Consider the following 26,246-nt stretch of genomic DNA (forward strand, 5'->3'; position numbering starts at 1 on the left):
AATTATCAATGCATCAAGAAGTTCAGATATCACTTAGTATACTCCAGTGGCATTTCCCCATGTTACACCTTTTCAGCAATACACAACAATTATATTTAACAGGAATTTTTTTTGGGGGGGGGATTATAGAGTGTTCTTTGACACATTCCTTTACAAATTTCTGGGGTGCTTTTTGCACCCCCTGGGCTCAGTGCTTCATGTGGGGGAACCAGTAACACTGCCCAAATCTGCCTCTCGTTAATTCTTCTGTGGATCAGGCCACAGTTATCTCTGGGAAGTGTGGGAAGTGTGGGGGACAGGACAAAAAAAGAAAGAAGTAGATATGGGACAGAATCTACAAGTGGATTCATGGACCTTTGAAGTGTCAGGCATGGCTTTAGCCCAAACGTAGAAGAGTTTTCCTGCACAGCAAAGAAGCTAGTTGAGGTGGAAATGACTAGTCAGCTAGACTCAGAATAACTATTTACAGGATTTATTAAAAGGAAAAAGAAACCAGCAGAGTCTCTGCATACAAAACAAAGTAAAATAAATCCTTTCTTTCTCTCTCTCTCTCTCTCTCTCTTAACCATACACAGCACTCCTACTCCTAACACACCTAACACAAACTGTGCTAGCATTCCTAGATAACAGAGTTGAGTGCTGGTCATTAACCAATCAGAGTAAGTAGTTTCTAGGTCAAGCAGACCTTGGCTTTCTGCCAAGAGTAAATTGACACTGCCTTGAGTTAATTGTGTGAAGCCAGAATCTGTAAGTTTTCATGAGAATCAATTAACAGAAACTGAACATGGATATGCCCACACACTGTCTCCTAAAGGCACAATTCCCCCCCCCCCCCGATCTGCACTGTAAGGTTTCCCGATTGAACAAAGAGGCCCAATCTGGCTGTTTGCCTTGGAGACATTGGCCAACCCTCGGCAGCCTTCAACTGAGTTTTCCCATTTCCTCAATATGCCTGTTAAGGATTCGTGTGTGTGAACTTATTTACTCAACATTTCCAAACTTCACCTCAGCTTTTGCATGGATTTCAAAGCTACAGCAACACCTAATGGTCGCAGCGGTGGAAACACACTAGTGTGGGTATGGCAAGGTCAGGGTGTCCACGTAAGGCTAAGCAGTGATGTGGTGAGGCACCAAAACCGACAGATGAGCCCATATCTATGCACTGCCCCCCATTCAGGGCACATGGTGTTGAAACTTTGCGGTCCCAAAACTGTCTTAACTGAGGGCAGTGTGCGTGATTGTTAACCAAAGAGATACAGCACAGTAATAGGCCCGATAGGAAAGTCTGTGGCCACATCCATGCCATACATTTAAAGTGTGTGATTTCCCCACCACCGTAAAGAATCCTGGGAATGGCAGTGTGTTAAGATTACTGGAAAATGCAGCACTGCAAGGGGTAAACTACAGGTCCTAGGAATATTTGGGAGAAGCCATGTGCTTTAAATGTGTACACCATCTGTGCCAGATCTCTCCCCTGAGTGGTGATGCACTGAACTGAAGGGGGCATGGCTATGTCCAACCAGCCTGGCCACTGGAATCTCTAGGACAGGAAGTGGGTCTGAAATGCTTCCTCTCTCAATTGAGTTGTGCTTGAGCATCATGGTCTTTTTGTATCCTTGGCTGGCCTGGCCACTTTGTACCCTTGGCTAGGCCTGGCCACTTGATCCTGCCTCCTGGCTTTGGTGCTTTGCTCACTGATTTCTGGCTTGTCCCACAGTTCCTGGTTGCCAGTTTCTGGCTCCCCTCTGATGGCTATCTCTAACCAAGCCTCGGCAACATGCCACAGTGCTCTGGAAAGAAGCGTCAGTCCTTCATTCCAGACATGTGGTATGCGTCATTTCTGTTATTACAGTGGCACCTCGGGTTACAGACGCTTCAGGTTACAGACTCCGCTAACCCAGAAATAGTACCTCAGGTTAAGAACTTTGCTTCAGGATGAGAACAGAAATTGTGTGGCGGCAGCAGGAGGCCCCATTAGCTAAAGTGGTACCTCAGATTAAGAACAGTTTCACGTTAAGAACGGACCTCCGGAACGAATTAAGTTCTTAACCCGAGGTACCACTGTACATCTGTTGATACAGCACTCCACTTCAGGGAGTTACACAGATCTCTGCCCTGAGGAGTTTACAATCTAAAATATATGGGCATGAGGGTGGGGGGGAGAGATGAAGCAAGATCAGCACACTGCTTAATGAGGAAAGTCACTCTCCATGTGCTAACAAGCACTAAATAGAAATATTCATATTTAGAGCAGGCAAGGGACATGTGGAAGGAGGCTTTGCATATTGCTGGTCTACTGGGTTGAAGGAGTTCAGTGAGTCCGAAAACCACACTCACATGATATATTTAAAACATTATGATACCACTTCAAGCAGTCGGGGAAGAACAGTCAAAGAATTCTGGGAGTGGTAGTTTGTTAAGGGATCTGAGAGTTGTCAGGAGACCCCTGTTCAGGACCTCAGGACCTAAACAACCACCTTTCCCTATACAAACTATTATCTGTTATCTAAGGCCCCTCTCTAAGTTCCCACACCCAAAGGGGTTCAGATGGTAGCAACAGGAGACTGGGCCTTTTCTGTGGTGGCTCTCCAACTGGAATACTCTCCCCCAAGAGGCTCACCTGGTATCATCATTACATGTATTTACGTGCCAGGCAAAAACATTCAGCCTTACCCAAGCCTTTTGGTCATTAAATAATCTCTGGCCTGTTAAAGCTAAGCGAGGGGCCAGCTATTATGGTAATTTTTTTATTATGCTGTCTGTTATTTATTATGCTTTTTTATTGTGCTCCATAAAATACGTTCTTAATGTTGTACACTGCCTTGGGATCTTTTGATAAAGGCTGGTATATAAATTGAGTGGTTGTTGTTGTTGTTGTTGTTGTTGTTGTTGTTGTTATTCTCCCCCATCACAGAGCTACCATTCCCAGAGTTCTCTGTGAAGAGATATTGATTGTTAAACCATTCTGAGAACTGTAGCTCTGTGAGAGAAATACAGTGGTACCTCAGGTTAAGTACTTAATTCATTCCGGAGGTCCGTTCTTAACCTGAAACTATTTTTAACCTGAAGCACCACTTTAGCTAATGGGGCCTCCAGCTGCTGCTGCACCACTGGAGCACGATTTCTGTTCTCGTCCTGAAGCAAAGTTCTTAACCTGAAGCACTATTTCTGGGTTAGCGGAGTCTGTAACCTGAAGCATATGTAACCTGAAGCGTATGTAACCCGAAGTACCACTGTAGAAATCCCCTGAGAACTCTCAGCACCCTTAAAAAAATTACAGCTCCCAGAATTCTTTGGGGGGAAGCAATGACTTTAAAGTGCTATCGTGGTGCCTTAAATGTATGGTGTGAAGATGGTCTAAAAGCCCTTGCACCCTATCAGCGAAGATGCACCCACCCATTAGATAGTTAAGTCAGGCCTGCTTGGCCAACAGAAACCCTACTGATGGCTATGGGATGTTCCACGGTAGTCAAGGTAACCAAGAAGCAAACGATGGAACTAGGAGTGGGATTTGACTCTAAAGAGAAGGCTTTTAAAGAGGATTCCAGGTTGTGAGCTTTTCATAAATCGAGAGGAGGCAAGGGTAGATTGCCATTTCTGGCTATGTTGAGAAATCCTGTCATGAAACCACTGTTCAAAATGGGATCCGCTTAGAGAAAGCAAGTGCCAAAATAGAGGGAAGCCCCCAGACCTACTGACAGAGCTATGGGGTGGAACGAAGTCTTGGCTACAGGGTTCACAGTCTTCACTATCCTTTTGCTTGTCTGTGCTGTCATGGATCACCACTGGATCCTAGTCGAGACCAAGATGCAGAATTACTACAGCGGCATTTGGAAAGTCTGTATCAAGCAGGTGTGCTCTGATCTCATTGCCGCTTCACGTAAGTTTCCCACACCTGCGGACAGCCCCAGATTCTTTTCCTCAGGAATTGGTCATTCAGAGGTTCACCTATAAAGAAGGATATAAAAACCCACCTTTTCCCCATCCTACCTTGTGCTATTTTTTTTAGAAAAAGAGGCCCCAGAGCTCACCACAAACTTCTCCTTAGTTCTCTTAGAATGGCAATTGTGCTCACCTGAGAGATATGGCAGCAGAGCTCCTGGGAGTTCTAGCTGGGGAAAAAGCCCTGCCTATATCACAGCTGAATTGTAAAAGATAAATAATGCCACTAGTGTGGGGTTGGACGAGTGGATTTCCTAAATGCAGAATCTGAGAGAGAGGTGGGGGGGGGCTTGCAATACCTTCCAATGTGGCCCTCTAAGTCTCACAGTCTGGCCCTCAGCAGTCTCCTTAGAACACACCTCTCAGTGGCCCTGCTGTGCCTCTCGAGTGTTTTTCACCTGACAGGAACATGTCCTTGAAATGTGGCAATACCTCTTGCTTGTTGGGATAGAGAGGGGTGATTGTTGGTCTTACTGTGTGGGGAAGCTGGCCTAACTGCGCAAAGGTGAAACTTCGATAGTTGCTCAGAAGGGAGTGAGCTTTCAGTCTGAAAAAGGGTTCCTTCTATAAAAGGTACATTTCCTTGATGGAGAATTTGGGTTTGGGAAGAGACATGGGAGTGTGTGTTTGTGTGTGTGTGTGTGTGTGTTGTGTATGAGAGAGAGAAGGTGACCATGGAAGAGCCTCGGTATTTCCCCACCTCTAATAAGTCTTCCTTTGTTTTCTGTTCCACCACTGCAGCCAATGTCTATGGTGCCCGGACGCTCCTGATCTTAGCCCTTTTCTGTGGAATTGTTGGGGCCTCATTTATGACGTTCACTTACCGCTACTCCTCCCCTTTCACAATATACCGCTACCTGGTTGCTGCAATGGGATCTTTGATTGCAGGTATATATATATATAAAGAAGTAGAAGAATGTTGCATTTCAGGACACATACAGAATGAGCTTACATTAAGTCAGTCCATCTGTAACCTGATTGGGGTGGGCAGACAGCAGGTGGGAATGCTAGGTCATTTGTGTGGGAATGGGGTGATGGTTATTGTTTTGCTACTTTGTTTTAATGATTTACTTGTTTTTATCCTGTATTTTTGGGATGCGGGTGGCACTGTGGTCTAAACCACAGAGCCTTGTGCTTGCCGATCAGAAGGTCGGCAGTTCGAATCCCTGCAATGGGGTGAGCTCCCGTTGCTTGGTCCCAGCTGCTGCCCACCTAGCAGTTCGAAAGCATGTCGAAGTGCAAGTAGATAAATAGGTACCGCTCCGGCGGGAAGGTAAACAGTGTTTCCGTGCACTGCTCTGGTTTGGTAGAAGGGGCTTAGTCATGCTGGTCACATGACCTGGAAGCTGTACGCCAGCTCTCTTGGCCAATAAAGCGAGATGAACACCACAAACCCAGAGTTGTCCACGACTGGACCTAACAGTCAGGGGTCCCTTTACCTTTATCCTGTATTTTATTCTGTGAACTGCCCTGAGATGTTATGATTAAGGGTGGTATATTAATATTAATAATAATAATAATTTTCAGTAGAGCAGCAAGGACTTCTGCCTTCTGGTGGGAGAAATGAAGAGCATGAGATGTGCCAGTGAGAGGACTTTCTGAACTCCAAGGACCCTCAGCCAGTGCCCAACTCAGCTGACCACTGACACTAGGCTTGGGGCGATCAACAGTCAAGCTCTCTCCCAAAGGAGCTCACCCACTTTCTTTCTCTCTCTCTCTCTCTCTCTCTCTCTCTCTCTCTCTCTCTCTCTCTCTCTCTTTTAGCTGGGGAACCGCAGATAACCTCCTGGCAAAGCCCAAGTTCCTCAGGGCACAGTTTGGTTTGGTTCAGGGGGCCCAAACCAAAAACTGGCCTAAAAAGTAGAAGCTAGATTGTTGCAGTTCTGCTGTCTCTCTTAAAACATTACAGGGGACCACACACTAAATTCCTCCTTGTGTTTTCCCTCCAGCTGCCTTGGTGTTCTTAGCTCTGAGCATTTACACCATCCGTATCTCCACACACTCCATCAGCAGAACAGGCAATATCACATACCTGTGGTCTTTTTACATGGCCTGGACCTCCTGCCCTTCCTTCATTTTAAGCGGTGAGTCAGGAGGGAGAAGATATTCTGTCCGATTTGCATTTAAGGACAACTCTTGTCAGAATTTTGTGACGCAGTTCTTCAGCCAAACAACATTGATAAAAAAAAAATGCATATATATTTGGAGAAAGTGTGCATTAAAATGGATATATTAGTGAAAATGATACATAAAAAAGGCATTGTATTAGGAGAAAATGCTTGCAAACAACAACAGCACCATGTTAACTGCATACAAAATGTGTTTATTAAGATAAATTTGCCCTATAGTATTGAAGAATTTGCATTAGGATTTTTATTTTATTTTTTACTGCAAATTGCTGCAGAAATGTGGAGACCTGAATGTCACATTGGAAAAAACGAGAAACTGAGAAGAAACCAGTTGACTGATACTTCCATCCCTAGTGGTGAGGGAAGAGGATAGTGTTTTAGGCTGCTTGTAGTGTGGTACGTTGGGGAGGAATAATAAGAAACTGGCTGCTCTGAGTGCTTAAACTGGGAAGGAGTTGCCATGCAAGTTTCTGTACCCAATACAAGCTATGCATCCAGCTCCTGTGTCTTGTGGACCTGCTGTCTTGGCAGTTCTAAAACCCTGTTCCTGTTGGAGATAAGCAGTGTCCAGTGCACAGCGGAATGATGAAAAGTATGTGCCAACATGCTCTATATTACCTTATTTACACTTCAAAGCTGGTAATTTACAGAAAAACATTTTCCCTCTGCCGGAGCAGAGAAAGGCATCCTCTCTCCTCTAAAGCACGGAGAGAATCAGACTGAACTGCAAAGAACAGTGAAAAACAGGAAACCAGTGTACGTCACATCCAGTCTCCTGTCCCGTGAGAAAACCCAACAGCACTTGACTGTGGAATGTAAACATTGTCTTGTGACAAGCACTTCGCTGCTCAGTGAAGGAAGCAGAAACCAACATCCTCCCCCTTTCTGTGAACATCACTGGGCAGCGTGTTCGTACAATATCAGTACAAACCCAACTTCTGCATATAGGTACAGTGTTGATCCCTTGATACAATCTTGGACAATACATCAGCAGGAATTTCATTACCTGGCATATAGGACACCGTTACGAGTCCCTTTTGAATACGTTCCCTAGCATGTTGCAACTTAATTGCAAGTGCTTCGTGCTTTGCTTACAACCTTCAGAATTCAGCAAAGCCAAACATGCTTTGTTGTCCTGGTAAACCTGGATTGGACATTTGACAGGAATTTTCATGTCTTTGCACAATTGTAACAACCATTCACAATCCTTAAGTGAATAAGACAGTGCATTCAGTTCAGCTTCACAAGTACTTAAGCTAACTGTTGTTTGCTTCTTGCATGACCAATCAAATAGACCCTGATTGTACTTATAGCAAACTCCAGACGTACTTTTCCTGTCTGTAGTGTCACTTCCAAAACTTGCATCTGCAAATATCTCAAGACCACCAGACTTCTGATTGTTAAATCTCAGTCTGTAATGCATAGTGCCTTTCAAATACCGCGCTATGCGTTTCAGAGCTTTCCAATCCTTAACAGTAGGATTGTTGACTTGTCTGCTTAGCAAATTACAGCTAACAGCAATGTCAGGTCTTGAACATCTGGCAATGAAGTTTAGCTTGCCTAGCACACTTCTGTACAGTGTAGTATCAGAAAATGCTTCTCCAGTGTCATCTACCTGATAACCTGTTATCATCGGTGTGTCCACAGGGTTAGCATCCATCAGGTTTAGTTTGCTTAACACATCAGCAATTTTACGTGACTGGTGTACTAGAATGTTACCATCTTGATCTCTCTCTATTTCCAGAGATAGGTAGTTGTTTACCTCACCAAGATCTTTCATGTCAAAGTGCTCTTTCAATTGAGCTAGGGCATTATTGTACATTGTGACATCCTTCCAAAAGAATAAAAGATCATCAACATAAAACAAACAATACAGTTTCTTTTGCCCCTCCTCTTTGACAAATACACATGGATCAGCTTTCCCTTGCTTAAAACCTAGAGAAAACAATACTTCAGTGAGTTTTGTGTGCCAACACCGTGCACTTTGTTTGAGACCATAAAGGGACTTCTTCAGAGCACAAACAAATCCCTGTTTTACCTGTACGCCATCAGGTGGAAGCATATAAAGTGATTCACCTAGAGATCCGTACAGAAAAGCTGTATTCACATCATGGTGACTAATGTGTAGATTCTCCTCTGCAGCTAGCTTGAGCATAAGCCTAATGCTCTCATACCTCACGGTGGGTGAGTAGGTCTCATGATAGTCTTCACCTGGTACCTGTGCAAAACCTCTGGCTACCAATCTGGCTTTGTGTCTGACTATCTTGCCATTTTGATCTGTCTTCGCTTTGAAGACCCATTTGCTTCCAAGCAGTTTCATTCCTGGAACTACTGGAACAAGATCCCATGTTTTGTTCCTTTCCAAGGAATCAAGCTCAGCCTTCATGGCATTTAACCATGGCTCAGCTTCCTTTGAATCCAAATCCTGGATTTCTTGGAAACTTGAAGGTTCAAACACCTTCTTGGAGCTTTTAACAGCTGTTACTGCTATCTTAGCAAACTCATCAGCAAATCTCTTTGGAGGTCTGCCTTTTGTTGCTCTCTGTGACCTGCGAATTAGCCTTAAGTCTTCAACACTCTCCTCTTCCTTCTTAGGAGAAAAGTGACCTATTGTGAACAATGGTTCCTCTAATTCTTGATCAGAGCTTTCAGAGGGTCGCATAGAGGCTTTCGCACTCTTGAAATCCTCTGAATCACCCGATTCAGTTTCAGACTCAGACTCAGAACCTTCATCAGTGGGTGTGGGTTGTTGCGGTTGCTTTTGACTATCCTCAGTCTCATCACTGTCATCAGGATAACATTGGAAAATTCCCACATTCTCCCCCCACTTGGCATTGTACTCAACACTTCTTGTGAGCTTAATTGTCTTAGAGTCAGTCATCATTATTCTGTAAGACCCTTTCTGATAACCTAGAAAGATACCATGCAATCCACGCTTGTCTAACTTGGAGCTTTGTGGTGAGTGAACCCACATGTCTGAACCAAAAATTTTCATGTGTTTGATGTATGGCTTCTTGCCAAACATCTTCTCATAGGGGGTACAACCAATCGCTGAAGATAACCTGCGATTATAACTGTAAGTGAAACATGAGAGAGCTTCGGCCCAATAACTCTCTGGAAGATTGGCATCATGCAGCAAGGTTTTTAACCCTTGAAGCAATGTCTGATTTGCTCGTTCCGCAAGTCCATTCTGCCATGGCGAGCGAGGACTAGACAAATCGTGTTGAATTCCTTTCTCAGTCAGAAAAGCTTCAAACTGCTGAGAAGTGAATTCTCCCCCGCGATCAGTGAAAAGAATCTTTACCTTCTTACCATGCACATTTTCCAACCAAGCACAGAATTCCTTGAACCTTGGAAAAGCCTCTGATTTCTGCTTGAGATTGTACACATAAATATACCTGGAAAATGCATCAATGAGAACCATGAAGTACCTGTTTCCACCCAAAGAGGGCGCTAGTGGTCCAACCAAATCAGCATGAACAACCTGGTATGGTTCTGTAGCTTGCCTACTAGACACCTTACCTTTCGCAGCCATTTTTACCTTGTTTGCTGCGCATGCCTTGCACTTCATGTGGTACCTGCAGGGTTTAATAGTCATACCTTCAACCAAGGCAGGCATTTTAGATACTGCCTCAAAATGCAAATGACCAAATTTTCGATGAAAATCGTGAATACATTCTGCATGCAAACTTTTGTTAGAACCTGCAATGCAACAAGTGTCATCCTGCACAACATCATCAAAATACAAAACATACAAACGATCAACATATTCAGCATGCAATACATAATCATTTTTCTTTGTGATGATGCACCTTTTGTTCTTAAAGGAAACGTCAATTTTCCGCTCATTCAGCTGTCCAACGCTGAGCAGATTATGTTTGGCATCTGGCACATAAAACACATCCTGTATCGATAAGTCCAAACTGTGAAGAACAACAGTTCCGTAGCCTTTACTGGGAATTGTGTGGTCATCCGCCTGGTGAATCGCACCTTCCTGCGGTGTAAAAGACACGAACAGTCGCTTATCGTTGCACATGTGATGCGTTGCAGCCGAATCAACAACGAAGAAAGATCTAGATGTCTTCTGGACCTCTGCAACCTTTGGAGTGAAGCGTGAGACCATTGCCTTGTGCTGCGTTGTCCTGGACACCGGACCTTTGCCTTTGCCTCGGCCTTTTCCACGCGATGAGCTTTCGCTGCGCTGCTCTGTCTTGGCCCTGGGATATCTGCATTCCCTCTTCATATGGCCTAGACGTCCACACGCGTAGCATTTCACTGCCTTCAAAGCTTTGGTGCCATCTGGTGGTTCCACTGCACTATGGGATGACGTCTGTGAAGTCTCCCCCTTGCCCATGCAGCTATCACCCTGGCGGTCTGCTTCATTCTGAATCATGGCAGTATCACAGGCTACTCTGAGTTGAGCATTTGGCTGATTGGCTTCAAATTCCCCACTTGCCTCATCCAGCCTTCTGCAGCTAGCCATCATGACTTTGGCATTAGCCTTCTGCGTCATCTCTGCTGCTTTAAATCAGGCTGCTTTATACATGCTGCGTCTGTGTACAGCTGCTTCAATCCAAAAGCAAATTCAAAAACAGCCTCTGCTTTGTGAACCTGTGCCTTTCTGCTTAACTGCTTTGCTTATCTGCAGCTGCTTCAAACCGCATTCCAAAGGCAAGTTCAAAAGTGAAAGTTCTCTCTGCTGTCTTAAATTCATGCTGCGACACTGCTGCAGCTGCTTTACTTTCGATTTCCCCCAGCATAGGAAAAATTTATCCTTCTAGCCTTTTGCCTGTGCCACGGCAAAACCGGCTATAAAAGTTCAAAGTCCAGCCATAAAGCCATTAATTAGAAGCTGGCAGGCTGCCCGGAGCTGTAGCACATACCTCATCAAATCATCTTGACGCGCAGAGATATCGTCCGACCCGGCCCTCTGCATTCCGATCCTTTGCCGGCACTCCAATTCTTTGCTCCTTTGTTCCTTTGCCAGGAGCCCGACTTCTGGAGTCCATTCTCAAAACACTGCGTTTTTCTGGGCCCGGAACCAAATGTTGGAGATAAGCAGTGTCCAGTGCACAGCGGAATGATGAAAAGTATGTGCCAACATGCTCTATATTACCTTATTTACACTTCAAAGCTGGTAATTTACAGAAAAACATTTTCCCTCTGCCGGAGCAGAGAAAGGCATCCTCTCTCCTCTAAAGCACGGAGAGAATCAGACTGAACTGCAAAGAACAGTGAAAAACAGGAAACCAGTGTACGTCACATCCAGTCTCCTGTCCCGTGAGAAAACCCAACAGCACTTGACTGTGGAATGTAAACATTGTCTTGTGACAAGCACTTCGCTGCTCAGTGAAGGAAGCAGAAACCAACAGTTCCAGCCTCACAAAAAGTCCTGGCAGCAAGGTGGCCATTTTGGGGTAGCATCAGTTTATTCCTATTATCCTAATGTGTGTCAGGCACACGGATGCCTTTATCCCAAATGGGTATCGTTTACCTTTTATGGTTGGTGTCACATCACCTTATCGTTCATCAGCTGGATAAAAAATGGTTCCAATCGAGAATTTGTGTAATTGCATTCAGGGCCACTGCCATTTTCACTTTTGGACTTTGAAACACCTGCACCTGCACATTCCTCTGTATTTTGCTACCTGTTAATGCTAATTCTTAAGGGATGTGGATGGCGCTGTGGTCTAAACCACTGAGCCTCTTGGGCTTGCCGATCAGAAGGTTGGTGGTTCGAATCCCCGCGATGGAGTGAGCTCCCATTGCTCGGTCCCTGCTCCTGCCAACCTAGCAGTTTGAAAGCACACCAAAAAGTGCAAGTAGATAAATAGGTACCACTCCGACGGGAAGGTAAATGGCGTTTCTGTGCGCTGCTCTGATTTCGGTGTTCTGTTGAGTCAGAAGCAACTTAGTCATGCTGGCCACATGACCCGGAAAAACTGTCTGTGGACAAAGGCCAGCTCCCTCAGCTTGTAAAGCGAGATGAGCACCTCAACCCCCGAGTCATCTGCGACTGGACTTAACTGTCAGGGGTCCTTTACCTTTTCTTTTCTTTTCTTTTCTTTTCTTTTCTTTTCTTTTCTTTTCTTTTCTTTTTTTAATGCTAATTCGGCATTTTTATGCCTGTTGATCTAAGGCCATGGTTTTCATGCATCTACTTCTTTTTGTAATATGGATGTATATTTCTTAGAGTCAAGGTCATTCAGTTCCTGCTGCCTTCCCCTCCCCTTTTGCTTTGTCTTCTTCAGTGAATGTGTTTCCCCTCCCTTCTCTTTTGTGTTGCCTTTGGCTTGGACTGTATTCTGAGCTGGCCTCCCCATGAAACAGACTGGAGTCAGGATTGGAAGGGCTCATATATGCCTTGATGAGTTGCATTTCCCACCTCTGGACACTAGACGGCACAAGATCTCCTCCCCTGTATGCACCAGTTCAGACTGTCTGCACATTGAGCATGAAGGGGCAAAGGGGGATACACGGGGCATTCAGCTAGAACATGCTTAGAAGCCTCCCTGCCACCAGAAACCCTGATCTTAAAGCCAAGCATACTTTGGCCACATCCACAACATACATGCAAAACACGCTTCGATCTGTTTCACAGTGATAGCTGCACTCGCCAAGTATCTTTGGGGACTGTAGTTTACTTAAAATACATAAAATGTGCTCTGGAAGAAATGCTGTAAGAGTTCTAATATGAGTGTGTACATGGCTCATGGTGCTGGTAATCCCAAGGTTGTGGGTTCGATTCCCGTATGTGACAGCTGCATATTCCTGCAAAGCAGGGGGTTGAACAAGATCACCCTCAGGGTCCCTTCCATATGATTCTATGATATAGCCTAGAGAGGAAGTTGCAAAAGTATGAGGTCACCACTGAAACTATATTAGCGTTTCAGCTTTCCCCAAGGTCCAGGGGTAGGGGGAATCTGAAATTCTTGTCTTTAATCTGGATTCCACCCTGCCAAGTTCCTACCCAGGAACTGTGCTGGAAATTCAGAATGCCAGATTCATTCTCAGGATTACCAAACTGTCAGTCCTACTCAGGGAATATTTGACCTTATGCTGGTGCCGTCATCTTTTTTTGCTTGAATAGGTTTTAGGTCTCCTTCCAGATCAAGGCAAGCCATTGAGTAGATCCCTGAAACAAGGGATCAAGGAATAAGAAAATAAATTCTAAATGAAATATCTAAATGAAATAATGTGCCGCTTCACCACTTTGTGCTGCTACCGCCACTTCCCTTCCCCACCCTCACCCCTTCTGTAGGTTTGTTCAGCCTGATGGCACATCAACGTTTGCTGGTGCACGGATCCAGTTTCTCAGATGGAGAAAGCTCCACAAGCACTTCGAGCTCCTCAAATTGGACCTCGAGCTCGTCAAGCTATTTGGAGGATTCAGAAGGAGAAAGAAAGATGTCTTTATCAGCAAGGCGGTCCCTTCATAAATAATGGAGAGGGGTGCTTGTCTGTGTTGTGTTTGTCGGGGGTATATGGGTCCCAAGCAATCCTTTGTGCTTCAGAAATTGTCAGTGCATGTACAGGAGATGGGGGTGGGGGGGGGGGAGAGAGGAGATGCCTCCTTGGATGTAAACAAAGATTTGTAAATTGTATGCTGCCTTGTTGGGGTGGCGTGGGGTGGGAGGGAAGAAAGTGTGGTTTATAAATTCTTAAATAAATGAATAGTGCCACTGTCTGGTCTTCAGTCAGTTTGTTTGTTTGTTTGTTTGTTTGTTTGTTTGTTTGTTTGTTTGTATGGTGGATATGTTGCTTATACTACAGCAAGGCAACATAGGTTAAAACAAACAGCAAATACAAAAACATTGCAAAAACACGCACCACAGATGCGTTGACAATTAAATGAAGCATCCTTTGGGGAATCAAAATTCAAATTGTATTTAAAAATCAAGAACAGATATAAGGGGAAACAATCATCGCAAATAACTAAACCTCTGTAAACACCACAAAGTAAAATGCTACAAATTGTGGTTTTATATTCTAAACTGCCTTGTGACCCTTGGATGAAGCACAGTATAAAAATTGTAATTATGATGATGATGAAAAATAAAAACTACGGGTACATTTTACTCAAAGTAGGCCCACTCTGAAATTAATGGACCTTAGTTAGTCCTGGCCATTAATTTCAATGGGGCTACTCTGAGCAGGAATAACATTGGATACAACCCGTAAGATATGATTGACCGTTGGGCCAAAAAAGACAGGAATCAGCTTAGTCTTCTCAGTCACTGCCCCTGTCCCTATTATATTATTATCGTATTTTTCGCTCTATAAGATGCACCAGACCACAAGACGCACCTAGTTTTTGGAGGAGGAAAACAAGAAAAAAAATATTCTGAATCTCAGAAGCCAGAACAGCAAGAGGGATCGCTGCGCAGTGAAAGCAGCAATCCCTCTTGCTGTTCTGGCTTCTGGGATAGCTGTGCAGCCTGCATTCAGTCCATAAGACGCACATACTTCCCCCCTTACTTTTTAGGAGGGAAAAAGTGAGTCTTATAGAGCAAAAAATATGGTAATTATCATTATCATTGCCACCATCAATCATCACCAATAACGCCAGTATTACATTTAAGACCTGCCGTTCACTGATAGGGGCCAGGGCAGGTTAATAGAGATTTAAAATTCAAGATCAAAAACAGTTTAAACAAATCACCACCACAGTAAATAAATCAACCCTGCGCCAGGCCGCTTCCTACCCCCTCAACCCAAAGAAGTAAAGGAAGTCAAGATTCCACGGCAGTTGAGACCAGCCTAGAAGTATCTGCAGGAGCCTTAACTGTTGCACAGAGACTCTAGGAACCACTGTGTCTCCACAAGTTCTCGCTGGTCCTCGGTGGCTGCTTCTTCTTCCTAGCGAAGATGCCCCCAGCCAATGCCTGCCAATGGCTCCGTGTGAGCTTGCCCTATCGAGCCACCACAGCCGCCTCTACTTGCATCAGTTTCCTCCTCCTCTCCATCTCCCTGCTTAGCCCCTCCTGGATGGAAATCATTGCCCCAGACACGAATGGGCCTCCTAACCCCGTGGCCAACAAACTCTGCAACAACGTAGCCTGCACTCAACTGAGCAGGAGCAGTGGTAAGGAGGTGCACCGGTGCCCGGTCATCTCAGTCCTATTCCTCCTGGCACTCCACCCCAAACACAAGCAACTGTCTGCTCTTGTCCCATGGCTGCATGGCTCCAGTCCTGGGGGATCTGCCCTTCAGGAGATGTTTAAGTCAGTTTTTGGATCTCCAGCGAGATCCCATGCCAACATGTACTGATGTGTAAGCCCAAGTGAAGCTAGGTGTTTTGAAATGTTTATTTCATTTATTTCCCGAGGAGATAAACAATTTGCTTCAAATCCCCAAAACAGGAAAAAAATTTAAAGCTTATCTATCTTCAAAAATATTGTAAAATTAATGATTGTTAGAAAGATGTTGGAAAAAGAAAATTATGTGGTTTTGGCAGAAATGACATAAAGGATTAAGTAAAAATGAATTGATGAAAGAGAGAACGTAAAATTACAGTATATTAAAACAAATTATTAAGATAAAAACAAGGTTGGAAGGATTTGCTGAAATAACAATTTGAATTAGAATACAAAAATGGGAGGTGTGAGGAGGTCAAGGAAATAAGTAAAGGAAGTAAGCTATGTAAAGGTTCGATTTGTTCTTTTTCTTTTTTAAATGATTGTATTTTTTCTGTCTTTTTCATTTTTCATTTTTCTCTTTTTTCTTTTTGTAACCTTTAAAATTTTGAATAAATATTATTTTTAAAAAAAATCCCCAAGACCGGGTGAGCTCCCGTTGCTCAGTCCCTGCTCCTGCCAACCTAGCATGAAGGACAGCAGAGACTATGGTATCTTTATGATTTATGGTTTGTTTACACATATATGCAACCTGAGCCTACGGTTCACAGAATTAACAACCCAAGAGAGCTTGCTTCCCCCATAGCTACAGCCTTGGATTCAAACAGAAAACAAACATCGTTTGCTCTCTCTGTTTTGCTTCTGGCTCACATCACTCTACTTCCTCTTCACAGCCCTGGCTTAATCCTCCTAACTACCCAGAGTTGAGGGAGGGTGGAGCTCCACCCAATTGCCATCTCCCACAGAGCTGCTTCCTTTGTTCCCCTTAATGGCCCATCACCCAAGCGATTGCCTTAACAGGACGCTAACCTGACTGTCCCAAAAATTAGAAGGCTTGATTAGCTTTTAACACTTATTTGATCCAGGGATTAGGAGGGGTGTCTGCAAACAACCTAACACTGTCCCTCCAAACTCATAACTATTACTATATATATATATATTCAGCTATATCTATATATCTATCTACTTATCTATCATCTCCATATCATGGTCTGAAGCAATTTGATATGGAGCAGAGATTTGCTGATTATTGTTAACAAATGTCAGGTGATTGAATTTTTAAAAATCCAGACAGTATAGAGAGATTTGGTCTCGGGGCATAGCTGTCAAAATTTTACTTTTTTTAAGGGAAATTCCCTTATTCCGAGTAGGATTCCTCGCAAGAAAAGGGAAAAGTTGACAGCTATGCTCAGGGGCATGATAAGGCACCTCCAAAAGTTCAGCCCCTGAACATGCCGGCCTATAGGGAGCAAGACCCTCGTAAGGTATCTTGGTCCGAAATTATTTAGGGCTTTGAACTCTAGTCCCCAAACTTTGAAGCTGACCTGGGGACAAACAGCTGGTGCAGATGCTATGGCACTGTTGTTACAAGCTGTCGGAAAGTTACTGATAATGATGATTTGTACTAGTGTCTAAAACTGTCAGCGCCTCCTGAGAACTAGAGCTGTCAAGAGTGATGTTTAGAAGGGGAAACCACATCCCATTTGCTGCCTCCTGAGAGTTGAGCTGTTGAGCTGTCAAGGGGCAGCTTTAAGAAGGAAACACTCCTACCCTCTGGAGCAGAGGTCAGGTGCATTGTTATTTAAAGCAAGTAGAGATATTCATAACTGATGATGCATCTATTCGCTTGGTTGTTCTTTTCCTAATCCTCCCCACCCACCCACCTCAATTGTGCCCTTTTCTTCCAATGAGCCTGGGGCAGCATGTGCAATCTTCTCCTCCCTCGCCCATTTTCATGCTCACAACAGCTCTGAAAGTAGATTATGGTGAGAAATAGTGACCCCAACACCCAGTAAGAGATCCAGTAGGGATTTGAACTGTTCCACATCTTTAAGAATGCATCTTCTGTTTAGGGATTGATGGATATTGGAATTATGTATGTCCATATTTTTTGCTCTATAGACGCACCTAGTTTTAGAGGGGGAGAACAAGGGGGGAAAAAATCTCTCCCTCTCTGCGCAGCGCACCTTCAGCTCAGCAGCAGGAGAAGTGGAGCCCCTTCCATTTCTCCTCCTGCTTCGCTGAAGGGGCGCTGCGCAGAGAGGGAAAGCTGCATAGTGCCTCTCCAGCGAAGCACTCCGGAGGCTTCGCACTCCGGAGGCTTCGCGTTGCTTTCACTGAAGCCATGGAGCCTGTATTCGCTCCATAACACACACACACATTTCCGCTTAATTTTTGGAGGGGAAAAGGCGCGTCTTATAGAGCGAAAAATACGGTAGATAAGGAAGGGAGAACCCAACCATGTGGCCAAAGTGTTTTTGTTTTGTTTTGCCAAGTGGGACTGTGTCCCTGAACTCTGATCATGCCTCTGGTTAAGGGTTTCCCAAACTTGGGTCTCCAGCTGCTTTTGGACTACAATTCCCATCATCCCTGACCCTGACCACTGGTCCTGCTAACTAGGGATGATGGGAGTTGTAGTCCAAAAACAATTGGAGACCCAAGTTTGGGAAACCCCATTTGAGCTTCTCTAGATGGAGACCAGAGTGCTGCTGCTGGTCAGTGTTGACAAAACTAATTTAGACAAACCAATGGTCCTTCTTGCTTCCTATGTTCCATGCCCCAGTAATAAACATTCTATACAGGACATTCTATACAAAGATCTCAAAGTAGCTGTCTTATTAGAAAGGAATTTCAGAAATAGACTGGAAAGAGAAGTTGCTGAATTGCAACTTATCAGCAAACTTAAAACCATGGAGAGACCTGGTCTGAATAGACATTGGATTCTTATCTTATTATACATGATAAAGCTATTTTTAGCCATCTCACCCCTTGCTTTTTCCTGTAAGACCAACTGCAGTTGTTAACAGTCATCAACAGGTTTACCACACCTATCAGCCAATCACCCATTCCCACCACCCTTCTGAGTAATACCCCACCCCACCCTCTCACTATATGTAAGGGTTTGGTGACTTCTGTTTCAGTGTATCTGAAGAAGTGTGCATGCACACAAAAGCTCATACCAATAACAAACTTAGCTGGTCTCTAAGGTGCTACTGGAAGGATTTTTTAAATTTTTGTTTCGACTACGGCAGACCAACACGGCTACCTACCTGTAACTTGTCTGGACATGTTTGCTAAGGTTGAACTAGTGTAATTCCTGTCTTCCCCTCCCCTTTGATTGTGAGGAGAACCTGAGCTTACAGGGTTAAACAGCTCAGAGTGTACGCCCTGCCTACAAATTGGGAGGGGGGAGATTATGTGTCATTTCGAGAGTGTCTCCAGCCTTTGTTTTCCCCTCTACTTTCACTTTTGAGGAGAGAGGATGTGTTTTCATGATGCTGTTCGCTGTGATAGATAATGGATAGTCTGCTGTAAATAAAAACTGCTTCTAGCTGCTAATATCCTGAGTGGACTTTATTTAAGCACACTGAAGAACGCACTTGAGTTTCCAGCTTTCTCTTACCGCTGCTTAATCTCTGCGTGTTGCTCAGAGCCTTTGGAATGTGGCCTTTGAAGTCCGGAGGCCTGGCTAGTAACTGCACAGCCGAAGCGGGCTGGACGCCAAGGCTTATCTGAGCAATAAATCTTCTTCATTGGTGACATGTCAGTGATGTAAAGATGATATATCAATGATGCTGTGTGAACTGTATTCTGGGATGTGGTGGGAAGTTTTAAAAGTCAATGTCGCTCCATGCTCTGGATTCACTCGCTGCTGTTGAACCTGTTGCACAACAATAAAGGATCTAAGTCTACTTACTGCTGTTTTGCTCCAAATTGCTTGGCTAGAATTTCCGTCTTTTACTGACCACATGGACCCACGGGGGACTGGTACCCCAATGAACTGGGCTGTCTCAACCCAGAATTTTCCTTAACAAGTATAACTTTTAAAACTCACTTGTAATAAGATGAAGGAGGTTTTAAAATTAAGTATACTGTTAAGTATACAGTAGTACCTTGGGTTACAGACACTTCAGGTTACAGATGCTTCAGGTTACAGACTCCACTAACCCAGAAATAGTACCTCGGGTTAAGAACTTTGCTTCAGGATGAGAACAGAAATTGTGCAGAGGTGGCACAGCGGCAGCGGGAGGCCCCGTTAGCTAAAGTGGTACCTCAGGTTAAGAACAGTTTCAGGTTAAGAACAGACCTCCGGAACGAATTAAGTTCTTAAGCTGAGGTACCACTGCATAAGGTTTTATGGACGTGCATGAACCAGTATATTATAATGGAAGCAAGAGGGGGAGTGAAGGGAAGTCGACCATAAATTATGGTTTAATTTGGTTATTATTATTTTTTCTGCTGCCCCCCCCCCCCGTTTTGTTATTTTTGGAAAATCAAAAAAATGTTATTAAAAAAAATAACCATCCAGGGGTTCTTTACCCTTTTCACCCTTTATGAAACCAGTGGACTTAAGCCACCTGTATGCAGGCATTCTCCAGCATTTCAGACAGGACACAAAGCATGAACAATCCGTATTAATCTTTCTCTCCCTGGCAGGTATCATGAGAGTTTCGAGAATCCTCCTGGCACTCGCTACGGTCACTGGCTTCGTGGCAGCCATCTCCCTCCTCATCTCCTGCCAATGCCTGAGGCGTTGTGGGGGACCTTCCAACATGCTGGTGTCCTCAGCAGCAAGCTTCACCACAGGTGAGAAAGAGATCTCCCCCTAGTTTCAGGAAGGGCTCAGTGGCACAACAAATGCTCACATGCAAAAGGTCTCAGGTTTAAGGCTTCATAGGTCAAAACCAGCACTTTGAACTGGGCCCAGAAACTAACCGGCAGCCAGTTCAGTCGGCCCAGATTTGGTGTAAAATGCTCACCCCATTGAGCAGCCTGGCCATCAGATTCTGCACCAGCGTTCAATCCCAGCATCTGCTGGTTGGCTGGGGAAATCCTCTGTCTGGAACCTTGCAGGGCAGCTGCCAGTCAGTGTAGACAATACTAAGCTTGTGTTGCCTGTGGCTTCGTGGTAGAGGAATTTGTTTTGCATGCAGAAGGTCCTTGGTTCAATCTCTAGGGAGGGCTGGGAGGGAACCCGAGAGAGCCTCTGCCAGTCAGTGTAGAGACCATTGGTAGGCAAACTAAGGCCCGGGGGCCAGATCTGGCCCAATCGCCTTCTAAATCCAGCCCACGGACAGTCTGGGAATCAGCGTGTTTTTACATGAGTAGAATGTGTCCTTTTATTTAAAATGCATCTCTGGGTTATTTCCCCCCTTCAAAATACAGTGGATGCTCGGGTTGCGAACATGATCCGTGTGGGATGCACGTTCGCAACCCGCAGCATTCGCAAGCCATGTCTGCTCATCTGCGCACGCGCGGGTTGCGATACAGCACTTCTGCGCATGCGCAAAGCACAATTTAGTGCTTCTGCGCATGCACGCCTGCCAAAACCTGGAAGTAACCTGTTCTGGTACTTCCGAGTTTCGACAGTCCGCAACCCAAAAAAACACAACCTGAAACGGATGCAACATGAGGTATGACTGTATAGTCCAGCCCCCCACAAGGTCTGAGGGACAGTGGACCGGCCCCCTGCTGAAAAGGTTTGCTGACCCCTGGTGTAGACGGTACTAAACCAGATTGTCCAATGGTTTGGCTCAGTATATGGCAGCTTCCTACCTTCCTGTGCATTCACAAGGCTTATTTTGCATGCTTAAAGTCTCCATTCAACAGGTTCATGAAAAAACCTGGATCAAATGGATCCCCCATCCCTACTCAGGTGGCATCTCTAACTCACTTTTACTCCTTGTTAGGCATCTTCGGCTTTGTCACAATGGCCTCATACACAGTCGACATGACCCAGAAAGATTTGAGTTCTGTCGGCCACCTTCACTTCACATGGAGTTTCTGCCTCGCCTGGCTGGTGTTCACCCTCTATGTCATGAATGGTGAGCTTTGTTAAGCCACAGTTTCTTGGGGCATCCCTACTGCGAAACCGTGGTTCAAGTACTGCTAACAGGCCAGGCTGTTATATTAAGCCATAACTTATTAGAACAGCAAAGTGGAAGGTGGATCGGAGCCATAGGGCACAGTCCAGCAGGACATCCTCTCATGTAAGCCCTATGGCAGGCATGGTCAGTCTCTTAGGCCTGTGACCTCCTTGGGAGTTTTGAGTGAGTGCCGAGGCACTACCCCCTCTGATCAATTCTCTCCCTTCTCCTACAGGTCAGATACCCCTCTGGGGGACTAAAAGAGAGTTAAAGTTTAGGTTTCCCAGGGTATGTGGGTCAAAGTCAGATGCAGTGGAATTAATCAGAGCCTTGCCTTGAACAGGACATAGAGCTGAAAGAGGAAGTTGGGGAGGGCGTCACTCTACCAACTCCTTCCTTCTAATCTCTGCACTTTTTGAGAAAGAAAAACTAACCATCCTCACCATCTCATAACCAAGAAGGCTTCGTGGACAGCAGGGGAAGATCACAGGGGCATCGCTGTGCCCATGGGCACTGCATTGGTGACCCCTGCCCTGTTGAAATGAACAGGAACCACACAGGCCCTTTTGCAGAGCTCATGTTCTTTCCAGTTTGGCTTACGCAGGAGAGCTTCCTTGATCCCCATAATTTAACAGCTCTCAGTGTGTTTCCCATTTCCAAACCTGGGGACCCAAATGCTTTCAGTGTGGCTTGCATTATTACTGTTATGCACTGCGAGGATGAGTAATTGGGAAGTGCCTGTTACCCTGAGCTCCTAGGAGGAAGGGAGGGACAAAACTGCAACCAATCAATTCAGTTCAACTTAAAAAAATAGAAAAGGAATATGGTCCTTCTTTTCTCCCCGCAGGTTTCTTTAGCTTGATGACACATTTGCTGACCATACAATCTGGCAGCGAACAACATTTCAACACAATGCTCTTGGAAGGGAGCATGCAGCAACCTGCAGCTGGGGACCACACAGCTATGGGGCTGTCAGTTCTCCAAGGTCAGGGCCTGGCTGCTCCACCTGCAAGAAGCCCCCTCTCAAGCCCATCCATCTGTCTTAATTCCACCATAATCTAAACTCTTCAACCTGATAGTTTCTCATTTCCTCCCATGCTATTTTTTATTTTATTTTATTTTGAATCCGCATTGTCTATTAAAAAAAATTATCCATCCTACTGCTTCTCTTGTATTTTTTTTTTTTAATATTCCAATGTCTGATTTTTTAAAGAAAAACCAACACCTAAATCTTGCAATAAAGTTGTTTTGCATTTTCAGTGCCTGGTCTGTAACAGTTCCTTCTCTCTCCCCCACCTCCCACCTCCTTTTAGGTAAGTACAGCCAAAGAGAGCTGCCCATTTCGCCAGGAACTTTTAGGGTCTCCTGACAACTCTCTGCACCCTCAGCAAACTACAGTTCCCAGGATTCTTTGGGGGAATGCCATGGCTGCTTAAAAGTGACATGGGGCTGCTTCAAATGTGTAGTGCAGATGGAGCCTTGGAGTGCTTTAAAAATTATAATCCATCGCTCTAAACGGGTTTCCCCCTGACTGTGCTCCCGAGTACGATGTGGTGTTTCTCTTACGTTCTGAAAAAATAGGTGGCATCAGCACAGCATATGGAAAATTGTGATAGATTAAATATTTTCCAGCATGGCGGATGTGTAATAATAGTGAAACTGTCAGCTACTAACTTTCTAAGAGGCAGAGGAGCCCTATTAGGAGGGAGGAGGAAAGTGACAACTCTTGTAACTGGGTGTGCCATGCATAGAAGTGTGTGTGTGTGTGTGTGTGTGAGAGAGAGAGAGAGAGAGAGAGAGAGAGAGAGAGAGGGAGAGAGAGGGAGAGAGAATTTAAAAAATAACCCTATTAAAAACAGAAGTGAAAACACTTCAAACCATTTAAAAGCATACAAAAATGAAGTAGAACACCCATCCTCAAAAGACCTTGCCACAACGGCCAGTTAGTGGCCTAAAACCTGTGGGAACAAAAAAAAAGTATTTGCCTGCTGGTGAAAGGAAAGCAGAGTGGCAGACAATCTAGCCTCCTGTGGAAGGGAGTTCCACAGGCCCTCTCTTTTGTCCTCACTGAGCAGGCCTGTGAAGGGGGTGGGGCCAAGAAGATCGCAAAGCCCAGGCAAGCTCACATAGGGAGATAGCCTGGACCTAAGCTGTGTGGAGGGACGTGGGTGGCGCTGTGGGTTAAACCATAGAGCCGAGGGCTTGCCAATCAGAAGGTCAGTGGTTTGAATCCCTGAGATGGGGTGAGCTCCCGTTGCTCGGTCCCTGCTCCTGCCAACCTAGCAGTTCGAAAGCATGTCAAAGTGCAAGTAGATAAATAGGTACCACTCTGGCGGGAAGGTAAATGGCATTTCCGTGCGCTGCTCTGGTTCGCCAGAAGCGGCTTAGTCATGCTGGCCACATGACCCGGAAGCTGTATGCCGGCTCCCTTGGCCAATAAAGCGAGATGAGCGCCGCAACCCCAGAGTCGTCCGTGACTGGACCTAACGGTCAGGGGTCCCCTTAAGCTGTGTGGAGACTAATTGCCTTTCTTTTCTTTCTTTTCTTTCTTTTCTTTTTAATTTTATTTTATTTTCAATGCAACATTACAACAAAAATTACAAACATTGAATCCAAAATAAAACAGTACAAACAAGAAAAAAATGCAAGAGAAAAAAGAACAACCCCCCCCCAAAAAACCAAAAACCACACATCTACAAATAAAACCATATCATCATTCTAATCTAGTCGTTACATACATATACACATATTGACTTCCTTCCTTTGTTCCAAGACCTCAAAATTTTTACTCTTTCTGAGTTGTTGTGCCTAATGTAGATTACCTCTATCTTTATTTTTTTTATAATATTTTTTATTGAATTTGTAAAGTACAGAAAAAAGAATAAAGAACATATTATAAGAGTAAAGTAGAAAGGTTACAAGTTTTCTTGTTCTTTTTTCCAAATCTACTGGACTTCCCCACATCCTCCCAACCCTGCATTCTCTGTAATACATAACATCAGCAATTTGTTAACTTATTTCATTACTTGTTGTATCCTTCGTTTTATCATGTTACCCAATTTCAAATGTGTTATAACCCAAATCATGTACATTTTCATTTAAACACAATAAAGTTATTTCATTATTCTATCTCAGACTTCTTGTGCCTTAATTTTCATTTCTTTAGTTTAACCTTACTGAAGCTAGAGTTTCCTAAAAGATGCATTTTTTAACATTCATACAGCTTATAGTGTTTTTCCAGATAGTCCTTAAATTTTTTCCAGTCTTCCTCGATTGTTTCTTCTCCCAGGTCTCGGATTCTGCCAGTCATTTCGGCCAGTTCCATGTAGTCCATCAACTGCGTGTGCCATTCCTCCAGTGTGGGTAAATCTTGTGTCTTCCAATGCTTTGCAATCAGGATCCTTGCTGCTGTAGTAGCGTACATAAAAAAAATTCTGTCCTTCTTAAGCACTCTCTGGTCCACCATGCCCAGAAGGAAGGCCTCTGGTTTCTTAGGTAAGGTAAATCTAAGTACCTTTTTAAGTTCATTATGAATCATCTCCCAAAAGGCCTTCACTTTCGGGCAGGTCCACCAGAGGTGAAAGAATGTCCCTTCCGCCTCTTTACATTTCCAACATTTATTATCAGACAGGTGATATATCTTAGCAAGCTTGACTGGGGTCATGTACCACCGGTATATCATTTTCATAATGTTTTCCTTCAAGGCACTACATGCCGTAAATTTCATTCCGGTGTTCCATAACCTTTCCCAGTGTTTTTGGGCCTTCTTAACAATCTTCTCGTCCCTTAGTAAGGTGTCATTCATTTTCCATCTAAAGGATCCGGTTGTATTTAGTCTCAGTTCCATTTTCAAAGCGTTATGGTCGGAGCAGGTTTTTGGGCAGATTTCCACCTTTCTAGTCTTGGGTGCCAGTCCTCTAGTTATCCATATTTGGTCGATTCGTGTCCATGTCAGATGAGCTTCAGAAAAGAAAGTTCCTTCTTTTCCTAGGGGGTTCTTAACCCTCCATATGTCAATTAAGTCCAGATTGTCAGTCATTTCAAAAAAAGTTTTAGGTAGTCTGCCATCTTTCGTTATGTTAGCACTTTGCGACTTATCCATATTTACAGACACAACCCCATTCATATCACCCATCATAATAATGTTGTTGTAGTCTAAGTAGTCCAGCATAATCTCATGCAGCTTCCTGAAAAATTCCGATTTTCCTTCATTTGGAGCATATATTCCTAATATCAAAAATTTTTCTCCTTGTGTCTGAATTTCAATCGCCAAAATTCTGCTGTGTTCGTCTTTAAATAAAAATTTCGGTGACAGGCTCTCCTTTGCATATATCACCACTCCTCTTTTCTTAACTTTATCCGAAGAAATAAATTCTTGGCCTAGTCTTTTATTAATTAGCACTTTTCTGTGGAGCCTTGTCACATGCGTTTCTTGCAGGCAAATAATGTCCAATTGTTCTTTTTTCAAAATATGAAATACTTTTCTTCTTTTTTCCGGAGAATTTCCGCCATTTATATTCCAACTGAGAAGCTGCAGCGACATCCTGGTCTAATTGGTGGGTCTACAGTGGGGTGTCTAGGTTTCCCTCCGATCCCGGAGGTGGTAATGCTGGTCCAGATCCAGACGGCGTAGGCTTTGGAGATGGTCCCGGTGGTGGTGGTGGCCAAGAAGCTGCGGCTCCTTTCTGGAGGTCCTCCTCGTGGTCGTGTAAGAACTTCTTTTGGTCCTCAGGTGTTTTAATTCTTACTTTCCTTCCTTTGTAGGTAAATGATAGTCCTTGCGGAAACTCTCACCTATAAGGGATTGTGTTGTATCTCAACAGTTTGGTCAAATCTGTATAAGTGGTCCTAAGATCCAAAAGATGTTTGGGTATGTCTCTGTAAATTTCAGCCTTTTTACCTTCTATCTCCAAAGATTTTTTAAAATGTAGGCCTAGTATCTTGTCTCTTTC

The 26,246-nt window shown here is 44.3% G+C and overlaps 2 protein-coding genes across 2 annotated transcripts; both read left to right on the plus strand.

Annotated features, from left to right (window-relative positions):
• Positions 1–3,341: 3,341 nt before the first annotated feature.
• Positions 3,342–13,631, plus strand: LOC310851702 (uncharacterized protein). Its single transcript, XM_083754357.1, has 4 exons — positions 3,342–3,880; positions 4,684–4,830; positions 5,892–6,026; positions 13,333–13,631. The coding sequence occupies exons 1-4, from the start codon at positions 3,706–3,708 to the stop codon at positions 13,512–13,514; spliced, it is 639 nt and encodes a 212-aa protein (XP_083610483.1). The 5' UTR covers positions 3,342–3,705; the 3' UTR covers positions 13,515–13,631.
• Positions 13,632–14,818: 1,187 nt separating this feature from the next.
• Positions 14,819–22,454, plus strand: LOC310851667 (uncharacterized protein). The gene is made up of 4 exons (XM_083754287.1): positions 14,819–15,156; positions 19,865–20,014; positions 21,118–21,252; positions 22,142–22,454. The coding sequence occupies exons 1-4, from the start codon at positions 14,940–14,942 to the stop codon at positions 22,354–22,356; spliced, it is 717 nt and encodes a 238-aa protein (XP_083610413.1). The 5' UTR covers positions 14,819–14,939; the 3' UTR covers positions 22,357–22,454.
• The last annotated feature ends 3,792 nt before the right edge of the window (positions 22,455–26,246 follow it).

This window comes from Podarcis gaigeae (genome assembly GCF_964106915.1).
Source record: "Podarcis gaigeae genome assembly, chromosome: 8".
In the NCBI taxonomy this organism is placed as follows: Eukaryota; Metazoa; Chordata; class Lepidosauria; order Squamata; family Lacertidae; genus Podarcis; species Podarcis gaigeae.

What these genes read in the sequence shown, in the direction of transcription:
- LOC310851702 (XM_083754357.1), top strand. Translation starts at nt 3,706, where the DNA reads ATGGGGTGGAACGAAGTCTTGGCTACAGGGTTCACAGTCTTCACTATC. An exon ending in AATGGGATCTTTGATTGCAG is followed by an intron (nt 4,831 to 5,891) that starts GTATATATATAT and finishes TTTTCCCTCCAG; the next exon opens with CTGCCTTGGTGTTCTTAGCT. An exon ending in CCCTTCCTTCATTTTAAGCG is followed by an intron (nt 6,027 to 13,332) that starts GTGAGTCAGGAG and finishes CCCCTTCTGTAG; the next exon opens with GTTTGTTCAGCCTGATGGCA.
- LOC310851667 (XM_083754287.1), top strand. Translation starts at nt 14,940, where the DNA reads ATGCCCCCAGCCAATGCCTGCCAATGGCTCCGTGTGAGCTTGCCCTAT. An exon ending in TCAACTGAGCAGGAGCAGTG is followed by an intron (nt 15,157 to 19,864) that starts GTAAGGAGGTGC and finishes TCTCCCTGGCAG; the next exon opens with GTATCATGAGAGTTTCGAGA. An exon ending in CACCCTCTATGTCATGAATG is followed by an intron (nt 21,253 to 22,141) that starts GTGAGCTTTGTT and finishes TTCTCCCCGCAG; the next exon opens with GTTTCTTTAGCTTGATGACA.